Here is a 24,480-nt window from a genome sequence, read left to right on the forward strand (position 1 = left end):
AACCGATATTCTGCAATGGCGCTGTTGCTGATATAATTTTAAATCTCATGTCGAGGATTCATATGATGAATGAGACAAAAGAATGTTGTTTCCTCTTAATTCCATTACGGCTGTTACGCGAGTGCATCGAAGGAGACGTAATGTAATAATAATAATAATAACGTAACGTCTCCGGCTGAGAATATTTTGGTCCCGGATCGAATCCCGCATGGAATGATTTTTTTTTTCGTTAAACACTTTTTTCTTGTTCTTTCTACTACATCAGTCTTCTTCCCTGTGCAATTACAACTACAACAGTGTAATAACATAATTATAAGACATTAAATTAGTTCAATATTAGCCAAAAGTAAGAACGTAGTTTAAATTTAATATAAAATACGACGTTGATATCACTAATTTCATTTGACTATTTAATAGCTACCTGTTCAATCTACTTCTGATATTGCTTTTCATTTGCAGCGTATATATTCTAATAAATTTAATTATTTGGGATTGATAAAAGATTGAACAACAATATTTATAATAACTAGTTTTGAACATTTTTTCAGGGTAATTAAATTTAAAAAACAAAAAGAATTATTTAAAAATACAAAATATATTTCAGTAAATACCATTAAACCCGATTCTTTTTAATTTTTTCAGTTTAAATTTCACTTTGATATCTTTTTTAGTTCAAAAGTTATAGCAAAATGTGCGCCTCGCTGAACCGGGAATCGAATGCGCTACTTCCAGACATAGTTGGGTACTATTTAGATAACAAATTATTTAAATAACGATTCCAATAAAAGATACTTTAACTTTATTCGTTATTCGAAGGTTCGAATAAAAAAAGTATCTTTGTCGAATAAATAATTTTATTCAGACCTAAGGTATATTTGCTATTAATTATACGATTACTTAAAGTTATAGGAACATAATATATTTTATATACAAATCCGTTTCTACTCATTTAAATAAAGCAAGTAATTTAATATAGATTATACTTCACTTTTTCTACGAAAACCAAACGAAATGAACAGTTACTACTTAAAGGTAATAATGAATTTTACCAAATCAGTGGTTCAGTTTAAAATGAACAATAATGCTGAAGTAAAAGTTGGTTTCAAGATTTATTTTTTATACTTTTCTTCACTTAACAGCTATACTATTTTAATTAACTTTTTGCGTACAATAAATTATATTCACATTAAATTTGTTCAGTCCAGAAATACTGAATCGTCAGTCATGCACAATTGCTTTTATTTATATAAAATTATTATATAAAATTATTATATATACTTTCTGGCAAGTACAGTCATTATATTATATATGTATTTAACATTATTGCAACTGATCTTGTAATTGCGCGTATCGTACTTGCAACACGCGTTCTCGCTCTCTTTGTCTGTTAACGTCTTCCATAAGTGCATTCACTCGTCTTGGCACCGCCGCTTCTTCCTGCGTTTGCAAGAATGTAAACGTCGAAAGTTCTAGATGCGCCTGCTCTATTTGCTCCCACAAATCGTGTAGCTGTTTCGTTAATACTTGTGCTCTAGTCTATAATTTGGAAAATTATACGAGTGAGCAACTAAATTTGATATTGACATTTAATTCTAATTTTTTATAGCAACACGAGTCTGAATACCTGATACCCTCCAGTGAGAACTTTCAATTTCTTTTCCATTCTGGCGGCTCGCTTGGCTTCCCCAGTCATGTGCATCCGATTTTCTTCTAATTTTCTCTCGCATGCTTCCACTCGGTCTTTCTTTGAAGCCAGCGTTGCTCGCGTATAACGTTTCTGAGTTTCCAGATACAAAATCTGGGACAAGCATTCCTCCCACACAGTCGTGTAGGAATCCAAACTAAGCTCTCCGTGCGCCATACCTTCCTTCACAACCGACATCTCGTCGATCAAGAGTTTCTTCGCCTAAATCGGATACGTGTTTAATAATTAAAAATATTTTTTCCTAAAACTTCAAATGGAGCACCCTGTACTTCTACACTTACAGAAGTAAGCTCTTCTTCCTCAAAATTAATGTACGGATGCTGTTCTAAATACGCTTGGGCTACCGAACTCGAGGCACCTTTACGATTCTGTTGAAATGGATTCTGCAGTGAATCGTATTGCATCATCGTGATCATTTCTCTTTTAATCAGCTCCTCGGCCTAAAATCAAATACCCATTAACAATAACTCTGTATAGCACCTATATTAGACAATAATAAATTCTATGTGACCGCACTCTTTGTAAGTCTGTCAACGAAGTATCCACAAACGGCCTCAAAATGTTCATGTTCACGTCAATCGGCCGTGGCAAGTCTCGCTGTATGACTTGCGATCTACGCGACAGTTCCCTCTTCCCTGCAAAGTATAATACAATCATTCCGAACAAACTATTTTGTATTAGATACGAAAGTGTTTCCATCCATATCGTTACGCACTCTGCTCCATTAATTCTTGCTGTTGCCTGGCATCTATGTCAGCTTGATCTTCAACGATTTCGGTTGCAGGTGTGGATGCATTTTCATCTCTCGTTTCCCCTTCGGGGACTACTATCTCGTAATCGTTGCGCGGCGTTGGAAGAGAGCTGAGTCCGGCGCGCAATTGTTCTTTAACTTGTTTCTGAATCAATGGTGTTTCCGATCCATCCAGATTTTCGTCCGGATTGATGCTGAGCTTGTCGCGGACAGGCGTGGTAGCCAAAACTCCGTTTTGCGTTCGTATAGACGTCGGTGTGTTGAACGAATTCGCCGGAGTCCCGTCGCTGCGTTGCGAACGGAAAGGTGTAGCCAAAATTGTGTTCGGAGTCGCCACGGCGTTTGTAGTAGGGACGACACCGGTGAAGTCCGAATTCGTTAACGGAGTATTTAGCCCGCCTATAAATGAAAAAGTCAAAGCGTTAGTATCTTCAACGTGTATCATCTTCGGATAAAACACCTCACGCACCTTTCAGTGGAGTATCAACATGAGTAAGAGCCATAACGTTCTGGGCTTCTTGAAGAATTCTATCTGTAGCAGCTGGAGTACGAGGAGTTACAGCCGCGTTTGTCGGTAAAGAATAATCGGCCAGTAAACTGTCCGATAATGTTATTCCACTTTCAGTCGCAACTTCACGGGCTACCTGTTATAAAAGGCCGACATTTAAATAGCTGTACACTTCATAAGTTCAAGTGCATGTGTAATTTTAGACTATACCTCTGACGCTCTTCCAAGCTTAACAACTTGTTGTAATTCTTGGTCAGATATCTGTGGCTCTGGCAGAACCAGTTTACTTCTTTTCTTTATCGGCTCCTCATTATTAAGCATTCCCATTGGAATATCATTCTCTTTGCGCTGTTTTAATTTTTGCTTGTCTATCCTACGTTCCATTTCTTCCTTCTCTTGCCTCAATTCCCCGTCTAAATGTTGTTGTCTCATTCTAGAGAAGTCGATAGCCAGTGGATCCACATGCTCGTTGAACGTATCGTAGAATCCAGTTGCAGGCCGCTTCTCGAACGGAATTTCGGAGTTGTAATTAACCCCGCGTTTCCGTTTATTTTTCTGCGCGACCGTAATACCAGCAGCCCTCAATTCTCTGCGCTTTTGTAGGGCAGCCAATCTGCGAGCTTCTTCCAGTTGCTTCTCCCTGGCTTTACGCTTTGCCTTTTTGCCCTGAGTATTCGCAAGCCTAGCACGTGCCTCGGACAGCATCTCCAATTCTAAAAATAACCACTTTTATACATCTCACATGGAAAAAGAAGTAATGGTTTATAAAATAGATTCTACCATCTTCGTCCATGTCTTTAGGATCGGGTCTAGCGGGTTTTGTTTCTGGATTTGGATCAATTTCTCCTGGTTTGAGTTTACGAGGGTCATCTGCTGCATCATCTCCTTCTTCTTTCTTCTGAGCTTGATCGCTGATAAAGAAAACGTATTGAATACAATAGCGAATTTAAATTCTACTAAAATTATCCACGATTGTATAGATAGCTTACAGTAAATATTCATAACGCTCTAAACATTGAGCTGCAGTACGTCCGATAATTGGTGCAATGGTTCTCCATTGTGTCGGCATCAATTTAGCAAGATGTAATAACTTCTCGTCTTCTTCTCTGCTCCATTCGGTCTTCTTGATACTTGGATCCAACCATTCGAACCATCGTGCTTTACATTGTTTGGCAGATTTTCTATGCAACAGTGATGCAATCCTACTCCATTGGTTTTTGCCATATTTCATCACAGCGGCTTTCAGGATTTCATCCTATAAACACACCACATCAAATGAAGGAAATATGTTTTATAATCAAAATGTAAATTCTAGATTAGAAATTGTTTTCTTCTTACCTCCGTGTTCCGCCAAACACCGCCCTTTATCATAATACGCGGCATCTTTTATGTATTTTTTATTGTCGTATGATAGAAAACAAACAATTGTACAAGAAGGCTGATACAAGAGTGAGGCAAATCCGCCTTGACTCGTCGAACACGCAGAGTCTAGAACGGCGACTCGCTCTTGCCGCTCGCACGCGGCTAGTGCCGGCGACGCTAGCGCTGCGGCAAGGTACGGAAACGCACGTAGCCCCTCCAAAAAAATGATTAGAGCGTCCTCTCCTCTGTCAGTTAAAGAACTACTCATTGAAGAAATCTCATAAACTTTCATCTATGGTGGTAGTACACGGTTAGTTAGACCACAGACGAGGTATAAGGATAGACCTATCATCTTATGGGACTTCGAGTCCGATGTTCTGAAATATCGACCGTTCAAAAAATCAGAGGTTTTGGTATGCCCTCTACGATTTAGAGTGGTGAGTTTAGGAATTATATTGAATCACAGGTATCGAAGGCGTAGTTGCCAAACCACATCGGAGAATATTCGTCGCATAGTTGCCAATTTACTGTTGCTGCCGTGTAATGCACAACGCGTATTTCGGCTATTTTCCAAGTTACAGTCGCAATTCTAGAAAAGTAAACGAAACGAGATATTACATGATTAATTCAACCTGAATATTTCATCTCTGTTTAAGTACAAAGCTTTCTGTTTCTATACCCATTTTAAAGCTAAATAAATGCTTTTTCAATTTATATAAATAAACTTTTATTTATTGATAGTAAACATAATAATAATTGTTGTTAAAAATTGAAATACCTATTTAGCGCTATTTTTATCTTGAAATTGATTTATATGAACTGTTGTTGGTTCCTTTGAACGTTCTGCTATCAAATACAATTTTCAAAAGGACGGAAAAATATTCAAAAGATTGTCAACAAAAATTTTATTGACAGTTGTTATGCGAGGTTCCATATTCATTACAAGTTGCAGCGTGTCTGTTATTATATGTTAACATTACATATACAATTACACTGTCCAACACCAAAAAAATTTTGCAATACCTGTTGGGTGATTCTTATACACTTTGTCATCCTAAAACCGAATCTGAAAGTAGAATTGCTCCATCACGCAACGTTTTCGAAAAATTTTCGTTTTTGTAAAAATGCCCGATTTTGATACGAAACGACGTGTTACGGAAAAACTAAACACGCGAGAAAGTTCAAATTTGAGTCAAGAGATAGAGGGGACTCTCCTCTACATATTCATATAGTCAATTATATTTTTATGTACTTCCTAATAGTTGTAAATGGTTGTTAAAGTTTGAAAATGTGCCGACGCGGGTACTTTGTACGCTCTATTTTTGTATTTATGTGAAAAATCCTTTATCTAGCAGGAATTTACTATACAGGAATGCATTCTACAGACATTTCTGGTAAAGAAACCATTCACGAAAAGTATTTGGTTCCCTTAATGTACGAGAAGGATCAGAAAATGTTAATTGACAGCGTGTGCGCGACGCGTTCGCGCCAGACGGCCATTGCAGCCTTTTCGCGACTCGCCAGGGCCGTCGCTATGCGTAGTCGACGTTGGTACCACTCAAGTATGTCTTTGCTTACTATGCTTAATAAAATACATTTTTGTTTGTCTTTTTGGGTGCCAATCATTACAAAAGATTATAAAAATACGAGTTATATTCACATTTCATTCAATTTTCTTTATTAAGCATTTCCACAATGAAATGTGAATATAACTCATATTTTTATAATCTTTTGTAATGATTGGCACCCAAAAAGACAAAAAAAAAATGTATTTAAATAAGCATAGTAAGCAAAGACATACTTGAGTGGTACCAACGTCGACTACGCATAGCGACGGCCCTGGCGAGTCGCGAAAAGGCTGCAATGGCCGTCTGGCGCGAACGCGTCGCGCACACGCTGTCAATTAACATTTTCTGATCCTTCTCGTACATTAAGGGAACCAAATACTTTTCGTGAATGGTTTCTTTACCAGAAATGTCTGTAGAATGCATTCCTGTATAGTAAATTCCTGCTAGATAAAGGATTTTTCACATAAATACAAAAATAGAGCGAACAAAGTACCCGCGTCGGCACATTTTCAAACTTTAACAACCATTTACAACTATTAGGAAGTACATAAAAATATAATTGACTATATGAATATGTAGAGGAGAGTCCCCTCTATCTCTTGACTCAAATTTGAACTTTCTCGCGTGTTTAGTTTTTCCGTAACACGTCGTTTCGTATCAAAATCGGGCATTTTTACAAAAACCAAAATTTTTCGAAAACGTTGCGTGATGGAGCAATTCTACTTTCAGATTCGGTTTTAGGATGACAAAGTGTATAAGAATCACCCAACAGGTATTGCAAAACTCGAAAAAAGTTTAATTTTGTTGGACAGTGTAATAGGAACAAAATGATATCATCCTCTAACAATAACAATACAGTTCTGAACAATTAATTTATTCGCGTATACGTTACATTTATAAAGTACATACAGATATATCTATCCTCTCTGGTACCTTTTTCCTTCAACTCATGCTCCCTTCCCTCATCTGGTGACAAAGGGCCGTGACAGTGTGCTTCAACGCTCCACAGGCACCCGAACCCGAACCTGCCAAAATCCCTAAATACCACCACACGGATACGTAACAGATTCAAATGGTTAGGGCCATAGACACCAACCTAAATTAAAAAATATAGGATCCATCGGATCTGAACGCAACAATAGCAAATACAATAACAAAACATTAAACTATGAATAATGTTTACAAAATGCAGAAACCAATTCAATAAGAATGATTTCAACATGCATACGTGGATCTCGCATCTCTTATGTATCAGTGCAGTCATTATTATTTCGCAGGTATGATAATATTTCAAAGAGGGTGCCGTAGACGTTTGGTGTAATTTCGCCTTGGTCTACCTATGCAAGTGAATTCTTTATCGGTCGTGAAACAATCGAAAAAACGTAACCACGTAAATCATACTAAGCTTGTAGTTTATGTATATTTTTTACAGTTCATTTGATCATCAATGTATATCATGTATATTACTCACATAAAATAAATAATATATATATATATATATATATATATATATATATATATGTATTTATGTATGCGTATGTATGTGTACATAACAATCCAAAACATTAAAATTATTTCGTTACCCACAGAAACCAAATTGGTAAAACATAGAATTACTACTAAATACGTTCTATGTACTCGTACAATATATAACCTAACAACACGTTCGTCTACTCTACATAATAAATAACATTTTTAAGTTGCTTCATATTTGTATACGATTTAAAGATCCAATGCTTGTATACAAATCGGTCATTACAGAAAATATATACATAAACTAAAGTTTTTGTTGACAGAAGATTCTTTCGTATATTTAAATGAAGTAAGTTAATAAAATTTTACAATTATGGGAAAATAAAAAAAACAAGTTAAACATTTTTATAGAATTTATATAAATTTGAAGAGTTTTTGATAAAGTGCAAGCTATGGTATCTACATTTATGTCATAATAAAAAATTTTTAAACAAATGTTCCAATGTTGACAAAGAAAAATTAATTCGTGTCTTCGTATTATCTTCAAATTATATGTAGAAAATGAAGAATATGTGTATTTACTTAAGTTAAATTTTATATTCTTATTTTTACAGGTATAAAGCGTCTGACATAAAATCATCAACAACAAATATGGCATCACAAAATTTTGTAGAAAAGCGATATGATAATATTATTAAATCACCGAATGATACAAGAGAATATAGGGGTTTATTACTAACAAATAAAATGAAAATTTTACTTATTAGTAATCCAACAACTGATAAAAGTGCAGCTGCTTTAGATGTAAATATTGGTAACGTTGAATCAAATTTTTTTATTAAATTTAGAAATGGGATTTTTAAATAGAATTGTGCATGACATTATGTTAATAATATTATAATACTGTTTTTAGGACATTTAAGTGATCCAGATGATTTACAGGGTTTAGCACATTTTTGTGAACATATGTTGTTCTTAGGAACTGAAAAGTATCACAACAATGAATATAATATATTTTTATCGCAACACAGCGGTTCATGTAATGCTGTAACAGATATGGATCATACTGCTTATTTCTTTAATGTACATTCAGATTACTTAGAAGGGGCATTAGATCGTTTTGTCCAGTTTTTTATAGCACCACTTTTTACAGAAACTTTAACAGAACTAGAATTAAATGCTATTCATCTAGAATATGAATCAAATGCAACAAATGATACTTGGCGTGCTAATCAAGTAGAAAGATCATCTGCAACTCCAAATCATCCTTTTTCAAAATTTGGTTGTGGAAACAGACAAACATTGGAGACCATACCAAAGCAAAAGAACATAAATGTAAGAGAAAAATTACTTGAGTTTCATGAAACTTATTATTCGGCTAATGCAATGTCATTATGTGTACTTGGGAAAGGTAAGAATAATATGTTACTACAGTAATCGTTATACTTTATATTATATGAGATATGTCAATAAAGACTTCCACCTGAAATAACATTATTTCATTTATTTCATTGAAAAAGATTTTATACGTCTTATACATTTTATTGAAAGAGGCTTGTGAAAAGAAAAACAGATTACTTCAAATGGAAGTTTTTACTGTCTCACCCTGTATATTGAAATGTATATTGTTACGAAAAATTCATTATACATTTAGAAAGTTTAGATGAACTTGAAGAAATGACGGTAAAATTGTTTTCACAAGTGAAAAATAAGGAAATTGAAATACCTGTTTGGTTGGAACATCCTTTTAGCGAAGAAGATTACCAAACCAAATGGTACATTGTGCCAATCAAAAATACAAGAAGTTTAAATATTACATTTCCTTTGCCTGATTTACGAGATCATTACAAATCTGCAGTAATAATTATATTTTTACATATACTTTACTATTTTTTTCGTTATTTAATAAAGATTCATTTGTGATATTTTTCTTCCAGCCAGCACATTATCTTGCATATTTATTAGGACACGAAGGAAAAGGATCGTTAATATCCGCATTGAAAGCAAATGGATGGTGTAATGCAGTTGTGTCAGGCAAACGATCATCTGCCAGAACTTTTAACTTCTTTCACGTTATTGTTGATTTAACAGAGGAAGGTATACAGCATGTTGATGCTATCATTCTTCTGACTTTCCAATATATTAATATGTTAAAGGAACATGGACCAGTTGAATGGATACACAATGTAATTACACACAAATTACAATATCTATTTGATTTAGTTAGTGAAACCACATAAGTGTACAGGGTGGCCCACATAACTCTGAACAGCTCAATATCTCGAAAACTATGCCATCGATTTTAAAGTTCTTAGTCTTAAATTGCATGGAACTGAAGGGCCTTTCTGACTACATAAACGTGAAGTGGCCTCCCTTCCCTTTTAACGGGGGAGGGGAGGTACCTTTATAATTTTAAATGGAACCCCCTATAAAATGTTACATATTTAGATTCTACAGGAAAAAACAAGTCAATTTTGTCTGAAACATTTTTTTGTCAGATACTTCCATGATGAGATATAACAGTTTGAAGTTTCGAGTTGTAGGTACTTGAAGCGCTCGGAAATAGCGTTATGGAATTATACGCGCTTGAGTCCTTTGCTTATTCATGAAGAAACACAAACAATAATATTTACAATCAAAGTTGTTCTAACATTTTTTAACATTTCGGGAGTCACTGAAGCGCAAGCGTCACGCATTCTTTGTTTCATATCCTCTTTTGTCGTCGGTGGTTCAAACATAACTTTGTCCTTTACATATCCCCATAAGAAAAAATCTAATGGTGTTAGATCGGGGGATCGAGGAGGCCATTGACGAGGTCCCCCACGACCTATCCATTTGTTCCCAAATTTTTCGTTCAAAAATTGCCTGGTGATGATTGCAAAATGTGGAGGAGCGCCGTCTTGTTGGAACCACATTTCTCTTCTAACGTGTAGTGGCACATCTTCCAAAAGCGCAGGCAAATGATTTTTTAAGAAATCACAATAACTTGCAGATGTTACAGTTTCTTAAAAAAAATAAGGTCCAATCAGAAAATCTCCTATTAGGCCACACCAAACATTTAAAGACCATCGATGTTGAAAGGGAACACATCGCATCCAATTTGGGTTTTTCACGGCCCAATAATGCAGATTATGTCTATTTACATGCCCTGAATTCATAAAAGTGGCCTCATCGGAAAAAAGTATTTTGCACAAAAAGTCATTTTCCACAACACCCTGCAGCCACTCACAAAATCTTACGCGGTGATCGTAATCTGCTATCGAAAGCTCTTGTGATAAAACCATGTGATATGGATGATACTTTTGCCGTTTCAAAATTCGTTGAATTGATGAACGACTAATATGTGATGTTTGTGCAAGTGTACGTTGACTAATATGAGGATTTAATGTAATTGCAGCAAGAATACTGGCACTATTATTTTCATTAGTGACAGCTTTAGGTTTATTTCGAGTTTTTTTACACAATTCACCGTGCTCGCGAAGCCGCTTTTCTAAATTATGAAATGTTGCATGACATTTTTTGATCCCATAACGTTCAAAAAACACCTAACGTTATTAACATATTCACTTCTGTGTCAAAAGTAGCCATAATCACAATGTTACTGCTTGAATAACAGCTCTAAACTGAAAACGTTTTCATAGATAAGTGAGTCAAACTCAAGAATTGTAAATATTATTGTTTGTGTTTCTTCATGAATAAGCAAAGGACTCAAGCGCGTATAATTCCATAACGCTATTTCCGAGCGCTTCAAGTACCTACAACTCGAAACTTCAAACTGTTATATCTCATCATGGAAGTATCTGACAAAAAAATGTTTCAGACAAAATTGACTTGTTTTTTCCTGTAGAATCTAAATATGTAACATTTTATAGGGGGTTCCATTTAAAATTATAAAGGTACCACCCCTCCCCCGTTAAAAGGGATGGGAGGCCACTTCACGTTTATGTAGTCAGAAAGGCCCTTCAGTTCCATGCAATTTAAGACTAAGAACTTTAAAATCGATGGCATAGTTTTCGAGATATCGAGCTGTTCAGAGTTATGTGGGCCACCCTGTATATACAGGGTGGTCCACGCAATTGTTTCAAGTCATAATTCCGTTATTATTGCATTTACGAAAAAATGATAAAGGAGAAAGATAAATGGTTCGAAGAGCACTACTTCTGTAGGTCTTTAAATTTTTTTGGATGCAGCAGTGCATGTGCAATTAACAATTGCATCATTTCTTTAAATAGAAATGCATATTTTTTTTGCACAGATCGATTCTTCCGTTCATTCTACGTAAAAAATGATTAGGGTAGCATGGCAAAAAAATTATTAGATCTCGAGATATTTTTAAAAAATGTCATACATTTTCTTCTATTTAGTGAAATACAGCTACACTTTTCAAAATTTTAGTTTTCGTACTCGAGTTACGATACGTGAATTGCTACTGAATGATGAAATGCTTACTCGTACAAATCGGTTTCTGTTATGATAACAATGTCGAAAGGTTGTTTACCTTTATAACATAGTCATGAAGTGTTTGAGTATCTTCTTCAATAAAGACATTTTTTGAAAATATCTCGAGATCTAATAATTTTTTGCCATGGTACCCTAATCATTTTTTTCGTAGAATGAACGGAAGAATCGATCTGTGCAAAAAAAAATATGCATTTCTATTTAAAGAAATGATGCAATTGTTAATTGCACATGCACTGCTGCATCTAAAAAAAAATTTAAAGGCCTACAGATGTAGTGCTCTTCGAACCATTTATCTTTCTCCTTTATCATTTTTTCGTAAATGCAATAATAACGGAGTTATGACTTGAAACAATTGCGTGGACCACCCTGTATACAACATTTATGACATAGTAGATTCGGTATGGCAAAACAAGCTTTCTTTTTTCGAAAGGATGTAAGAGATCACTTTTTATGAAGTTACTGAAGTACAATGTCAATCACAAGAAAGATTCATGGCATCATATATTTCTAATTTGTTTGTTTTAGATGTCTCATCACATCATATATTTCTAAATTGTATAATCAATTTACCCAATTAGTATATGTCTTCGTCTTCGTAGCATACCTATTAATTTAAAGTTTATTAATGTTAATCATTATTTAGTATTACTTTTTATTAAAGGAATATAGAGACATTGCCGATATGAATTTTCGATTCAAAGAAAAGGAATCACCACTAAAGTATGTCCTTGAATTGGTATATTGTTTGCAAGAATATCCAATGGAAGAAGTTTTGGTGGCAGAAAATCTTTTCATGTCATGGGATCCTGACTTAATTGAATCGGTTATGAAATATTTAGTGCCAGAAAAAGTAAGAATTCACGTTATAGGTCAATTATACGAAAATATATGTAACGAAACTGAAAAATGGTATGGTACTAAATTTAAAAAAGAGAAAATACCAGAAAGCATAATTGACAAATGGAGTAATGCTGGTTGCAACCCAGACCTTAAATTACCACCAAAAAATGAATTTATACCAAAACGATTCGATATCAAGCCAGCAGAAAATGTAACTAAAAATTACAAAAATGTTAGATATTCGTTAGTTATGTATTGCACAATTACTTATTTAGTTCTATTTTTTAGGTAACTAAATTTCCTGTAATCATTGAAGACACTCCATTAATGAGATTGTGGTTTAAACAAGACGATGAATACCTTGTACCTAAGGCTAAATTGTATATAGATCTTGCCAGGTAAAGTACAAAGAAAAATAATACATGTATAGAATTTGATGAATCTGTTCCAGACTGATAAACAAACGAGTATTTCTGTATATTTATCATTTAAACGCATTATATTTGAGTATTCATTTTACAGCCCATTGGCATACCTAGATCCTCTTAGCTATAATTTAACTTCCATGTTTGTGCAATTACTTCGTGATGCTTCAAATGAATATGCATATGCTGCAGATTTGGCATGTCTCAAATTTGAAACTACTAATAACCACTATGGAATAACAGTGAGTATAAATTCAATTACGAGTTTCTTCACAATATTAACACTATATACTGTACATGTTATGAAATTTTTATTTCTCAGTTAGCAAAATGCTGTTTCGAGCAAATTTTGCGCAATGTTTATATCATACTTTGCGAGCAAAAGACTTGTCCATTTGGTACCAAACCCTGCTTGTAGCAGAATTTGGTCTCTATTTTATATGAATTTGACACCAAAACTTATCGACAAATTCCTAGTCAAACGCGGAAACAGATGGATTGGAATATGAGTGCAGAGTTTGCAGGCAAAATTCCTTGCCAAATTGGAGCCAAACCTTGGCTTCGTTATAGAGTGCAGATCGATCGCACTAAGAGCGGTCCTAACCTTGACTAAGAGCAAATATCGGGCAAAATCGGAGTAAACCTTTCTGCAGGAGGGAAAACCCAATGTTAGGTCTGCTCTTAGTGCGACCGATCTATAACGTAGCCAATGTTTGGCTCCAATTTGGAAAGGAATTTTGTCTGAAAACTTTGCACTCATATTCCAATCGATCTGTTTCCGCATTTGGCTAGGAATTTTTCGATAGTTTTGTTACCAAATTCATACAAAATAGGGACCAAATTCTGCTCCAAGCAGGGTTTGTTACCAAATGGACAAGTCTTTTGCTTGCAAAATGTGATACAAACATTTTGCAAAATTTGCTCCAAATAGAATTTAGCTAACTGGGTATGTATTTATATACTATTTATATATTTATTATTTCTGTAATGTATACTTTTTTCAGATAGTAATTCGTGGATATGATGATAAACAGCATGTATTATTAGAAGAAATTCTGAATAAAGTGGTCAATTTTAAGGTTGATCCAAGGAGGTTTGAAGTTTTGAAAGAAAGTGTATGTATTACTGAATTTTATATTGATTATAGACAATATGATACATAATGATTATTTTTACTTAGATGTTTACGAATTTTAGTATATCAGAAGCATAAAAAACTTTGAAAAAGATCAACCAATTGCACACACAGTTTATTACCTGAACGTTTTGTTATCAGAACACGCTTGGATGAAAGATGAATTGTTAAAAGCAACTTCTCGTGAGTACACAATAACTAAAAAATTTAGAAACTGACGAATATAATCAATTCTGATTAATTTAGAAAAAATATTCTTCTAATATTATGTTACTATGCAGAATTAACAGTTGAAAGGTTGCAACAATTCATTCCACAATTTTTAAGCAAAGTACACATAGAGTGTTTAATACATGGCAATGTCACAAAATCAGAAGCTATAGAAACAGCTAAGTTAATAGAATCAAAATTAACAAGTGCAGTTCCTCACGTAATACCACTCTTGCCAAGACACATGATTTCGTATCGCGAAATTCGATTGGAAGATGGTAAGTAAAGAGATGTACGTATAAACTAGTTTTTAGTCTTCATATAAGCAACTTTCGTTTAACCATTGAATCGTAGACATTTAATTGAGTGGAGATAAAATGTGGCGATGTAAAATTTGAAATTTTTGTTTATATAAACACCATAATCAGTTTTCGAATGCTGGGTCAGTATTAACCAATTTTATGGTGGACTAAAGAGCAAAGTATTTTTCAAAATTTGCTTATTGCAAAATAGCTCAAGACCCATGATTCATCTTTTACAAACTGAATATAGATACAATTAAATTTTTAATTCATTTTTATATTTTTATTTTAAACATTTGGTTGTTTAAAGAGTTAATAAACTATATTCCCAAAACATTAAATATTATTGATGTTTTGCAGTATTGTTTTAGTACATTTATTTTGATACCATATTCACCAGCAACCCTTTACTAAAGCAAAGAAAATTCCTGGCTTCATTTGTGAATAAAAGTAAAACAACACGTCTCATGAAACAAAATGTGTTCTGAAGACTGGTAAATTGGTCCATTTTTAACAATAATATTAATGAAAGGATGTTATTACAAATTTTTCCATCATTAACTGCTTGGTAATGGAATACTAACTATCCAGTAAACTATGAATTTGGCACCAAAATTTGTCTACAAATTCCGCATCTATGTATCTGTTTCCGCATTGGGCTCGGTATTTGAGTGCAAAGTTTGCAGCCAAAGTTCGATGCCGAATTGAGGCCAAACCTTGGTTTCGTTGTAGAAAGCAGGTCAGTCGTACTAAGAGCGGACCTAACCTTACTCTAAGAGCAAATATCAGGCAAAATCGGAGTAAACCTTTCAGCAGGAGGGAAAACGGAATTAAATTACTGAAAATACGTGAAACTTCAAATTATATAATTTAAAAGTTTAAATAAAATTCCGTTTTTCCCTTCCACAACAAGGTTTAATCTGATTTTGCCCGATATTTACTTCTAGAGCAATGTTAAGGTCCGCTCTTAGTCAGACGTTGAACAGATCAGTACGAAATAAAATCTCCGGATATTACCGGGCTGATCAAACGTGTATTGGAGATGCCAGTGGAAGGAGAAGTTTTAGTAGGTAGGAACAGCCTGCACATCGTCCAAATTAAATTTTGGACGATCGCCGGTGAGTCCCACACTTCTCCGGGGTTGCGATGACCCTGGGGAGTCGTGTGTAAAGGCATTAAACCTAATTCCACATTAAACAATAAAAGAAGGGTCCTTTCTTAGTGCGACCGACCTGTCCTCTATAACGAAGTCAAGGTTTGGCCACAATTTGACATGGAATTTTGCCTGCAAATTTTGCACTCATATGCAAATATGTAAATATGCAGGAATTTGTCGGTAAGTTTTGGTGCCAAATTCGTACAAAATAGGGACCAAATTCTGCTAGAAGCAGGGTTTGGTGCCAAATGGACAAGTCTTTTGCTTGCAAAGTGTGATATAAACATTACACAAAATTTGGCAGACACAGTATTTGGCTAACTAGGTATATACTCACTCGCACATACGAGACTGTACAGTGTGCAGTTGTCAGGACAGCGAGTATTTTGGCTGGCTTCCCCCACTCGGTACCCGGTGCATGTCGCTATTATAATGTAGTTCATGAAGAAGTATTATTGTTTTTTCAAGTTTAATTACGTTTATGAAATTCAATAAAGTTTATTCAAGGCAAGAATTTAGCTATTCAGCTTCGACAGATTTATATATAAATCACATAATATAAATCAAATAATGGTTTCCCATAGTTTAGAGTTGTTATGCTTTAGAAATCTAATAATCGATAATCTATTTCATGAAAAATTGATTTCAAATGTCAAGAAAGCCTATTTCGCTCGAAAATACCATTTAGTCCACGAAAAGCATTTCTAAAATTTTGTATACCGTTTATTAACTTCTTACAATTCATAGTTCATCATTTTTTCATTTTTTCATACGCCCATTCAAAAATTGGACACAGCCTCAAATATAAATAAAAATCTAGAATTGTCCAAGCCAATGCCTCCGCCGTCTGATAACTCTAGCTATAAAATATGAAATTTTCAATATGTTATTCTATTGTATAAGGTTAATAATACTAACGTGCATCGATTGAATATTATTGTAATTATGTTATTGTTATATTTTTAGGTGAATAATATTTGTGTTATGTTTTATTTTTAGGTTGTCATTTTTTGTTTGAAGTAGAAAATAAATTCCATAGGAACTCGTGCACAGAAGTTTATTATCAAATTGGTTTACAATCGACAGAATCGAATATGTTACTTGAGCTCTTGGCACAAATTATCTCAGAGCCATGTTTTAATACATTAAGAACTAAGGAACAGTTGGGATACATTGTATTTAGTGGTGTACGAAGGTCAGAGAGTGTACAAGGCTTAAGAATAGTAGTTCAAAGTGACAGGCATCCAATGTATGTTGAACAAAGAATTGATGCATTTTTGAAAAACATGCTGGTTAGTAGTACAATTTCGATAAATATTTTAAATAAGGAGCGACTTCACCAATTTCAAAGACCTTGAAATAAGTTGTGAAGGACATCATTCTGAACAACCTTTTTCCTGTACATTTTACCGCCACTCGGCTTTAGTTCACAAGATGTTTACAAAAAAATACGCACTACCCACTACAGCGATTTCTGTCCTTTCCAATTGACCAAACACGTGCTTTAGAGCGGGAGGGGAGGGGGGTTCTGCCCATTCCCCTACACCCTTTTCCCAAAAAAACTAACATTGACCTAACCAAAATTCATGTAAAAGTTCGCTGTAGTGGACCTAGCAATCTTTTGCAAATATCTCGTAAACTGAAATCGAGCGGTGGTAACAAGTACAGTGAAAAGTTGCTCAGAATGACATCCCACATAACATATTTGAAGCTCATAAAAATCGGACCCCGTTTCTAGATTATTACAGCTTTTAAACGAATTTTGGTTGAGTCTGAGCAGTGTCGTTAGATTAAGACTTGTCTCCCACTCTACTTTACCCCTTCTATGATGTCACTTCCTGGCAGCGAGCAACCCCATGCTTCTGCTATGGCCGAGTCACGTGACGCATTTCGTCTCTGGCGTGCATGTGTCAAAATGTCTGGCGACACTGAGTCTGGGTAAGATTTCTTGGGGAGGGTTGGAGCCCCACGCCCTAAAGGATGAATTCGGTAATTGGGAAAAGGCGGAGTTTCCTATAGTCATCCTAACAGTATTTCAGAGTGATAACCTTGACAACATATTTCAAGGTCATTGAAGTCGGCGAGGTCACTCCTGTTCCAAATAATTATCATCATTTCTATTATTCTTAACACTAGAGATTTTGTAATTTTATCTTATCTCGAATCATTCTTATTCAATCAGGTATCTTTTATATTATACTTTAGTTGAATATACATACATTACAACAGTTACCACTGTTTTATTACCTTTTTCTTTTTCATTTCATAATTCTTGTTGTAGCTGTTGTTATAAAATTTAGTGATTATAATCTAAAAGCTATTATACACATAAATTATTAACGAATTTTTATATAACAATGTAAAAAATAACTTTAGGAGAATATATCGAAAATGTCAGATGAAGAATTTAATAGACATAAAGAGTCATTGGCAGCAAAACGTCTGGAAAAACCAAAACTGATGAATACCTTAACTACTATCTTTTTGAATGAAATTTTGACGCAACGATACAATTTTGATCGAGCAAACATCGAGGTTGCATATTTGAGAACGATAAAACAAACCGAAATAGTACAGTTCTTCGAGGTATATATCAAAATCATATTATACATTGTAATACTTTTGCAAATTGTCTTCAATTAAAATGTACATTATTTCTAGAAAATGCTTCAACGCGATATTCAGCATAAATTTTCAGTACACATAATTTCAACTGCAGAGAATCCAGATGCAATGAAAAAGGATGAAGACAAAAATACCGAATCGAATGATTCAACAATAGATTCTTACGATTACAAGAAGATAACTGACATTATGGCATTCAGAACTAGTCAGTCATTGCACCCATTATTGACGCCCTTTAATAATATAACAAGAAGGGGAGTACAATGGTCGAAATTGTAAAAATTTTTTAAAATTGCAATTGTATGTTAGAAATTGTAGTTTAAAAGAATACGATGCTCGCTCTTTCAATTTTTTTGAGGTAAATGCCGGGCAGTCTAACACATTTCTCTTACCAAACGGTGTCTTTGTTTTTTTTACCTTGTGGCCTGTTTTCTAACTTTTATTCATCATTGTCTAACAATCATGTCTGTGCCAGCCGGAAGGGAACAGTTTTATTTAGTATCAAAACTGTCATTCAAGACTGCACACAGACTATACTCTACCATAAAACCATAGATGAGGTACAGAAGTTTACCAATTATATATAGTTTATTTAGTGATATAATGCATGGAAATAATTACGTATGCACTCCTATAATAAACTGCATTTCTCTAATATTCTTTTTCGTTAATACTATTCTTGTATAATACTAGACGTATAAACATCATGTCAATATACACGACGTATGAGTTTTTTGCCTCCAGATTATATCAAATTATATTAAATTAAATATATAATTTTCGATTTTGACTAACAGGCTCAAATGTAAGTTATCGGAAACGTCGTCCGTCATCCGAAAGTATATAGTAATGGGGCTCTCTCTAGAGAACGTGGGCTCGGGTTTTCACCCTCTCTTTCCCCATGAACGTGTGACAAAAAATACATTCGGTGATTGGTCTACTCCTATACCTCGTCTGTGATCAAATCCTTCTAAGTTCGATCGAGACCTCGTTTTTCTTACCCGATTTTACTAAAAATACGTTGACTTTTAGATATACACAGATTTATTGATGTACCTATAAATTGTGACATATTATAACAATCAAGTAAAAAAATTTTACCGCATTTTGTTACATATAGTTCCATAAATACGTATAAGCATGCGAATATAGTGTGTTCGACTACAGGTGGGAGAAAATTTAAGGGGTGGTTCTCCAAGACAATATAAGATGAAAATGAAGAATAAAAAAATTGCGATTTCGGTTTCATTTTTTAGTTGTTATCGATTAAAAATCAGTCTAAAACGTGACAACAAGACCAACAGAGATGTACGTTGCTGACGTCACAAAGGCGCGTAACAATCACGTATCAAAGGGAGTTCTCGCTCGCACCCAATAGTTAGGTTTTGTTGTCACACACTTTAGCCAATAATTTGGCTAGAACCGAAAATGTGTAAATGTGTGACCCAATCGGACGGTTTACACCCGCATTCTTGCCGGATTGCTCCCAGGCACACAGAGTACAGTGAATTCCCGATATAAGTCACTTGCGCACTCTTCTGGCGAGTAACATTCAGACGAAATCTGAGGTTCTCGCTGAACGTAGCATTTGAAATACACAGTACACGCTGGAAACGTAATTGTCAATATCCGTCTGTATGTCATAATCCTGTGGCATACTGACGGATAGTGTCAAGAAGGCTGAGAAAATGCCTTTCTCCGATACAATGTGGCACGTAGAAACGGACAGCGAAGCTCAAGAGTCGTCGCCGCCGAGGAGTGTGTTACGTCCCAGATGGGGCTGTTTATAATTTTCCGGGGATAAGGCGCAGTTTTGAACCTACCTGCGTTCACCGGCTTTGGTTCGGGAGATTGAGGGCTGGTTAAATAAATTGTACTTTAATTTTTATATAAAACGGGAAATGTTTGGTTTATTTAGAGTCTAGTTCTGAATCAGCTCATACATGGGTGAATTCTTATAGCACATACGCTAGAGCACTTATAACAAATCGCTTAATAAAACGTTTAAATTACCGAGTCGCTGGTAGACGCTCGCAGGTCGTGGTTGTGGGGTTTTTGGGCGCTCGCTGGTTGTGGGCGTTGAAAGGGGCGCTCGCTGGTTGTGGGCGTTGAAGGGGCGCTCGCTGATTGTGGCCGCTGGACGCTGTGGCACACGCGGACACTTTACGCAAGGGTTTTCGAATTTCGGTGACACTGTTTTACTGCCGGCGCGACGCGTGTATGATATAAGGGCCTGCCGACGGAACTGTACAGTAGCACTGGTTTTGAACAGAGTGAATTCTAATTGAAGAGCTGGTCTCCTTTTTATAATGTGGGCGGTCCTTTGTTTTCTTGAAGTGCTGGTTTAGCGTTTCTGCTTCCCGATCTTCTTGATGTTTCTTGCTTCGTCAGCTGTGTGTTGCCAATATGAAGTCGTCGTCTTTTCTTATGGTTCGGCGTAATTTGATATCTTCCCTTTTTGCGTCTAATTTGTAATCTGGTCTTCATCTGCGTGTCTTGCAGGAAGATCAATCGGCGTATCTCTAACCGCGTCGGGTTGTCACGTATATTTTGATCTTATTAATTTTCCCGTGTGATAGTACTAATGGTCCTTACTTAGGCGTTTATCGGCGAACCGCCGGACGTGACAAGTGTAACATTATACGGTCGGGTATATCGGTGTAAGATCAGAAGACCACTACTAATCCAATTACAAAACTTCTTATTTTTCATTACTTTTTTTCATAAAGTCTCACGACTTTCACCAACATATTCGTAGCATTTCTTTGATTAAAATGAAACCAAATATGGTATAATTCCGATGATATTTACTTGTGTGATGAACGATGAAAGTTTCCACTACAATTACGTTAACAGAAAATTAGTGTAAATATGATTCGAATTATATCGCGTTTGGTATCATTTTAATCAGAAAAATTCCACAAATACATTGGTGAAAGTCTCGGTGGTAATGGACGTGATGGTGACATTATATACACAATCCACAATCTTTCAGGAAGGAGCACAAAATCTTACATGTATTTGTAGGTCTGTGGAGTAGTACATTGCACGACATGAGAAGAAAAGAACCCTGTAATCTCAGGTTATATATAAATTTCAATCTGTGCGTGTCATATAGAGGATAATTGCCATAAGACGTGATCAATATTCTGTGTCTCATGACCACATGAACCGCCAGGGTTATTTACCACATTGATTTTAGCTAGAGAGAAGTTAAGACTATAATGACCAGATCTAATTCTGTTAATGGTCACAATGATTTCTCAAGATAAATTTTTCCCCGTGTACCAGGGTTTCCTTCTTTCGTCGTGAAAATGTTCAAAGTAGTTTCTGCCCTTGAATCGGCCTTCAGTAACTATATATTCATTGGTGTTATTGAAAGCACGTGATTTAGAGATCTCCCTTAAATCAGTATACGGTATTTTGAGAGAGCAATCTGGATCAGCACTGTTCCCAGCAATATTGGCTAATTCATCAGCATTTTCATTACCATAAATACCCAGATGGGACGGTATCCAGTAAAATTGAATTTCGTTGGAATCAGGATATTTTGTGCGGTGTTCATAAATTTTATTCTTGATAGAGAGTATGTAAGGGTTAAGGCTGATATTAGTGGAGGGATATCTAAGGGATGTCAGACAGCTTAAGGAATCAGAAAATATAATAAAACGTTGATCTTTGTTATTAAGGGCAACGTCCACAGCATCCATAAGTGCGATTGAAATTATATGTACAGCTGTAAGCAGATGGAGAATCGAACATTATTGACAATTTATGCTTTTAGGTTTTTAATCAGAACAATATTGTTAATACGAACGAGTTGTAGAGCTTGTTCCGATCGAAATGAGTCCAAACACGACATCATTTGGACTGTCTTTAATGAGATTGTAATTCTTATCGTAACATTACATATCAGTGAAACTTGTTCGATTACACTCGAATTTGACCCCATTTTCATCAGGAAAATCCCCTCCATTCGCTCGTCACAATTTTATGAGGATATGTTGAAAAATCTAAAAGTTTAAACTTTCATACGTGCGCGATTCTCCATTTGCTTACATTGTATGTCGTCCGTCGTTGCTGGGTCTTTGAAGCTCGGCGCTCGGCAAAAGTTATTCCAAGATTTATTCGAAGCCTTCGAATAAAAGATACAGATAAAAGATGAAAAAATTATTCGAAGTTCGAATAAATCCGCTTCGAATAGAAAAAATTATCTTTATTCGTCGGATAAATTCTCGTCGAATAAAATTATTTATCCGATACTCGTCCAATAAAGATGCTTTTTTTTATTCGAACCTTCAAATAACAAATAAAGATAAAGTATCTTTTATTCAAATTTTCATTTAAATAATTTTTTATCCCAAATAATGCCCATCTCTGCGAGGGCCGTTAGCACCGTGAAAGATTTACTTAATATTTAATTGAATTTAATAATTACAAAGAGGGTATCATGAACAAAGTGCATGCACTTGGAACTGTTACAGAAATATGTAAGATCACCCTTTCGATGAAGTATCGAATGAGGTTTATAACACGAGCGACTGGAATCCGCCTCTTTTGAGGAGTATAGTACACACTGCATGTCTAGCCTTCCTTTAATTAGTTTTGGAGGCAGGTCTCTGGAAGTTGTGGATGCATTCGCTTGTACGGTCTGGCTTGCGAGTCAATAGCAATTGTTAGCGTACCATAAAACTCCAGATGTTACACAGAACACAGGTAGGTGTGCTGGGCGCTACGTCACCAACGCACTAAAGGACTGAAATGAAGGAAACACTTTTGTTTTTTCAATGGTCGTCGCAAAAAATTGTTCTTCCTTGAATATGGATGGTACCATGGTATTGAGTTGTAAAGGGGTGTTAAACAGAGCTGCAATGCAGCCCATAAAAAATTAGTAGAACGGTGAAATAAAGAGTAAACTAGAATGTTTTCGAGTAAAATTATTTAAAAATAGTTCTAATGTGTTTTTAAAGTCATCTAGTAAAAATCTTATGGTGCTGAGGTGGAAAAAATATTTATTCATGAAAGAAATTTTTTAAATTAATAATAACAGTAGCTAAATATATGAAAAAATTTAAGATAGTGTTGATGACAATAGCTCATTATTAAATTAATATTCAGGTTGGTCGCTTTTAAACTTCGATATGAGATCTTTATTTGTTCGAATTTTTCCGGATTTTCCATTTTTTACAACTAAAGTTTGCAACTACAACTTGGAAAAAAAATAAAATACGTATCATTACAATTAATATTAGAGATTTTGTACACAAGATTTACATGTTAGTTACATATTTCATATAAAACAATTAAGCTGTACGTTCTAATCCTGGTTAAAAAAATAATGTGCGTTCAGTTTTATGCTAAAGACTGACCGGTTCTGTTCCAGGAAAGACTGACCGGTTCTGTGCCATGCTAAAGCGGCGATGTCACGAAAGTGGGAACGCCGAAACCCCGGGCGTGAGCACTCTCATTCCTCTCTGCTGTTACTTTGCTTCGAAGGTCGAAGATTTCGAAGCTTCGATTGCAGAAAATTCGAAGGTGATGAAAATCGAAGGATCGAAGGTTCGAAGCTTCGAAGCTTCGAACCTTCGAACCTTCGAACCTTCGATCCTTCGAAACTTCGACACTTCGACACTTCGAAACTTCGAACCTTCGATTCGTTTCCAGTTAACGGATAAAAGGAATAAATTTTCATAATTTGTTTCTATATTCACCATCTGAATTATTTCAATAATTTATTGTTAAGATAATATATTTATTATTTGAATTATCATTTCGACAGTTCACTGATAAAATAATTGTTTAAATAAATAAATTTTTACAACAAACAATAACTGTTAACAACTGTTAACAGACACTGTTATCTGATAACTGTCAATAACTGTTTAGACAATGTACACGTATTTACATAATTAATATAGGAATACATTTCTATAGAGTATAAAAATTTATAATCTACGGA

At 35.0% G+C, this 24,480-nt stretch overlaps 2 protein-coding genes across 6 annotated transcripts in view; one reads left to right on the plus strand and one right to left on the minus strand.

Annotated features, from left to right (window-relative positions):
- Ide (Insulin degrading metalloproteinase) overlaps positions 1–18,922 on the plus strand; it is a 42,612-nt gene extending 23,690 nt beyond the window's left edge. Inside the window, exons 1-14 of one of the 5 annotated variants that reach the window (XM_076799181.1) lie at positions 6,998–7,171; positions 7,982–8,181; positions 8,281–8,778; positions 9,022–9,224; positions 9,305–9,553; positions 12,490–12,879; positions 12,957–13,066; positions 13,191–13,335; positions 14,098–14,208; positions 14,291–14,411; positions 14,510–14,716; positions 16,896–17,188; positions 18,273–18,482; positions 18,558–18,922. In XM_076799181.1, coding sequence (XP_076655296.1) covers positions 7,104–7,171; positions 7,982–8,181; positions 8,281–8,778; positions 9,022–9,224; positions 9,305–9,553; positions 12,490–12,879; positions 12,957–13,066; positions 13,191–13,335; positions 14,098–14,208; positions 14,291–14,411; positions 14,510–14,716; positions 16,896–17,188; positions 18,273–18,482; positions 18,558–18,800 — 3,048 coding nt within the window. In that variant the 5' untranslated portion in view covers positions 6,998–7,103 and the 3' untranslated portion in view covers positions 18,801–18,922. Of the gene's footprint in view, positions 1–6,984; positions 7,172–7,311; positions 7,717–7,981; positions 8,182–8,280; positions 8,779–9,021; positions 9,225–9,304; positions 9,554–12,489; positions 12,880–12,956; positions 13,067–13,190; positions 13,336–14,097; positions 14,209–14,290; positions 14,412–14,509; positions 14,717–16,895; positions 17,263–17,404; positions 17,806–18,272; positions 18,483–18,557 lie in introns of those variants that run through there. The other 4 variants (XM_076799182.1, XM_076799183.1, XM_076799185.1 and 1 more) reach the window with 4 other exon arrangements.
- Positions 1,120–4,429, minus strand: LOC143360282 (cell division cycle 5-like protein). Its single transcript, XM_076798991.1, has 10 exons — positions 4,303–4,429; positions 3,954–4,219; positions 3,745–3,875; positions 3,175–3,677; positions 2,926–3,100; positions 2,421–2,855; positions 2,222–2,340; positions 1,987–2,145; positions 1,625–1,906; positions 1,120–1,536 (listed from the first exon to the last, which is right to left on the minus strand). Exons 1-10 carry the CDS (start codon positions 4,345–4,347, stop codon positions 1,321–1,323), a joined length of 2,331 nt encoding a protein of 776 aa, XP_076655106.1. The 5' UTR covers positions 4,348–4,429; the 3' UTR covers positions 1,120–1,320.
- Positions 18,923–24,480: the final 5,558 nt, after the last annotated feature.

This window comes from Halictus rubicundus, chromosome 13 (genome assembly GCF_050948215.1).
Source record: "Halictus rubicundus isolate RS-2024b chromosome 13, iyHalRubi1_principal, whole genome shotgun sequence".
Classification (NCBI taxonomy): Eukaryota; Metazoa; Arthropoda; class Insecta; order Hymenoptera; family Halictidae; genus Halictus; species Halictus rubicundus.

Bases quoted from the DNA above. Each gene is read 5' to 3' on its own strand.
- LOC143360282 (XM_076798991.1), bottom strand. From the start codon at position 4,347: ATGCCGCGTATTATGATAAAGGGCGGTGTTTGGCGGAACACGGAG. The intron at 2,341-2,420 runs GTGCGTAACGAT...TATACTTTGCAG, and splicing joins GCAAGAATTAATGGAGCAGA to GGAAGAGGGAACTGTCGCGT. The intron at 2,146-2,221 runs GTGCGGTCACAT...ATTTGATTTTAG, and splicing joins CGTTGACAGACTTACAAAGA to GCCGAGGAGCTGATTAAAAG.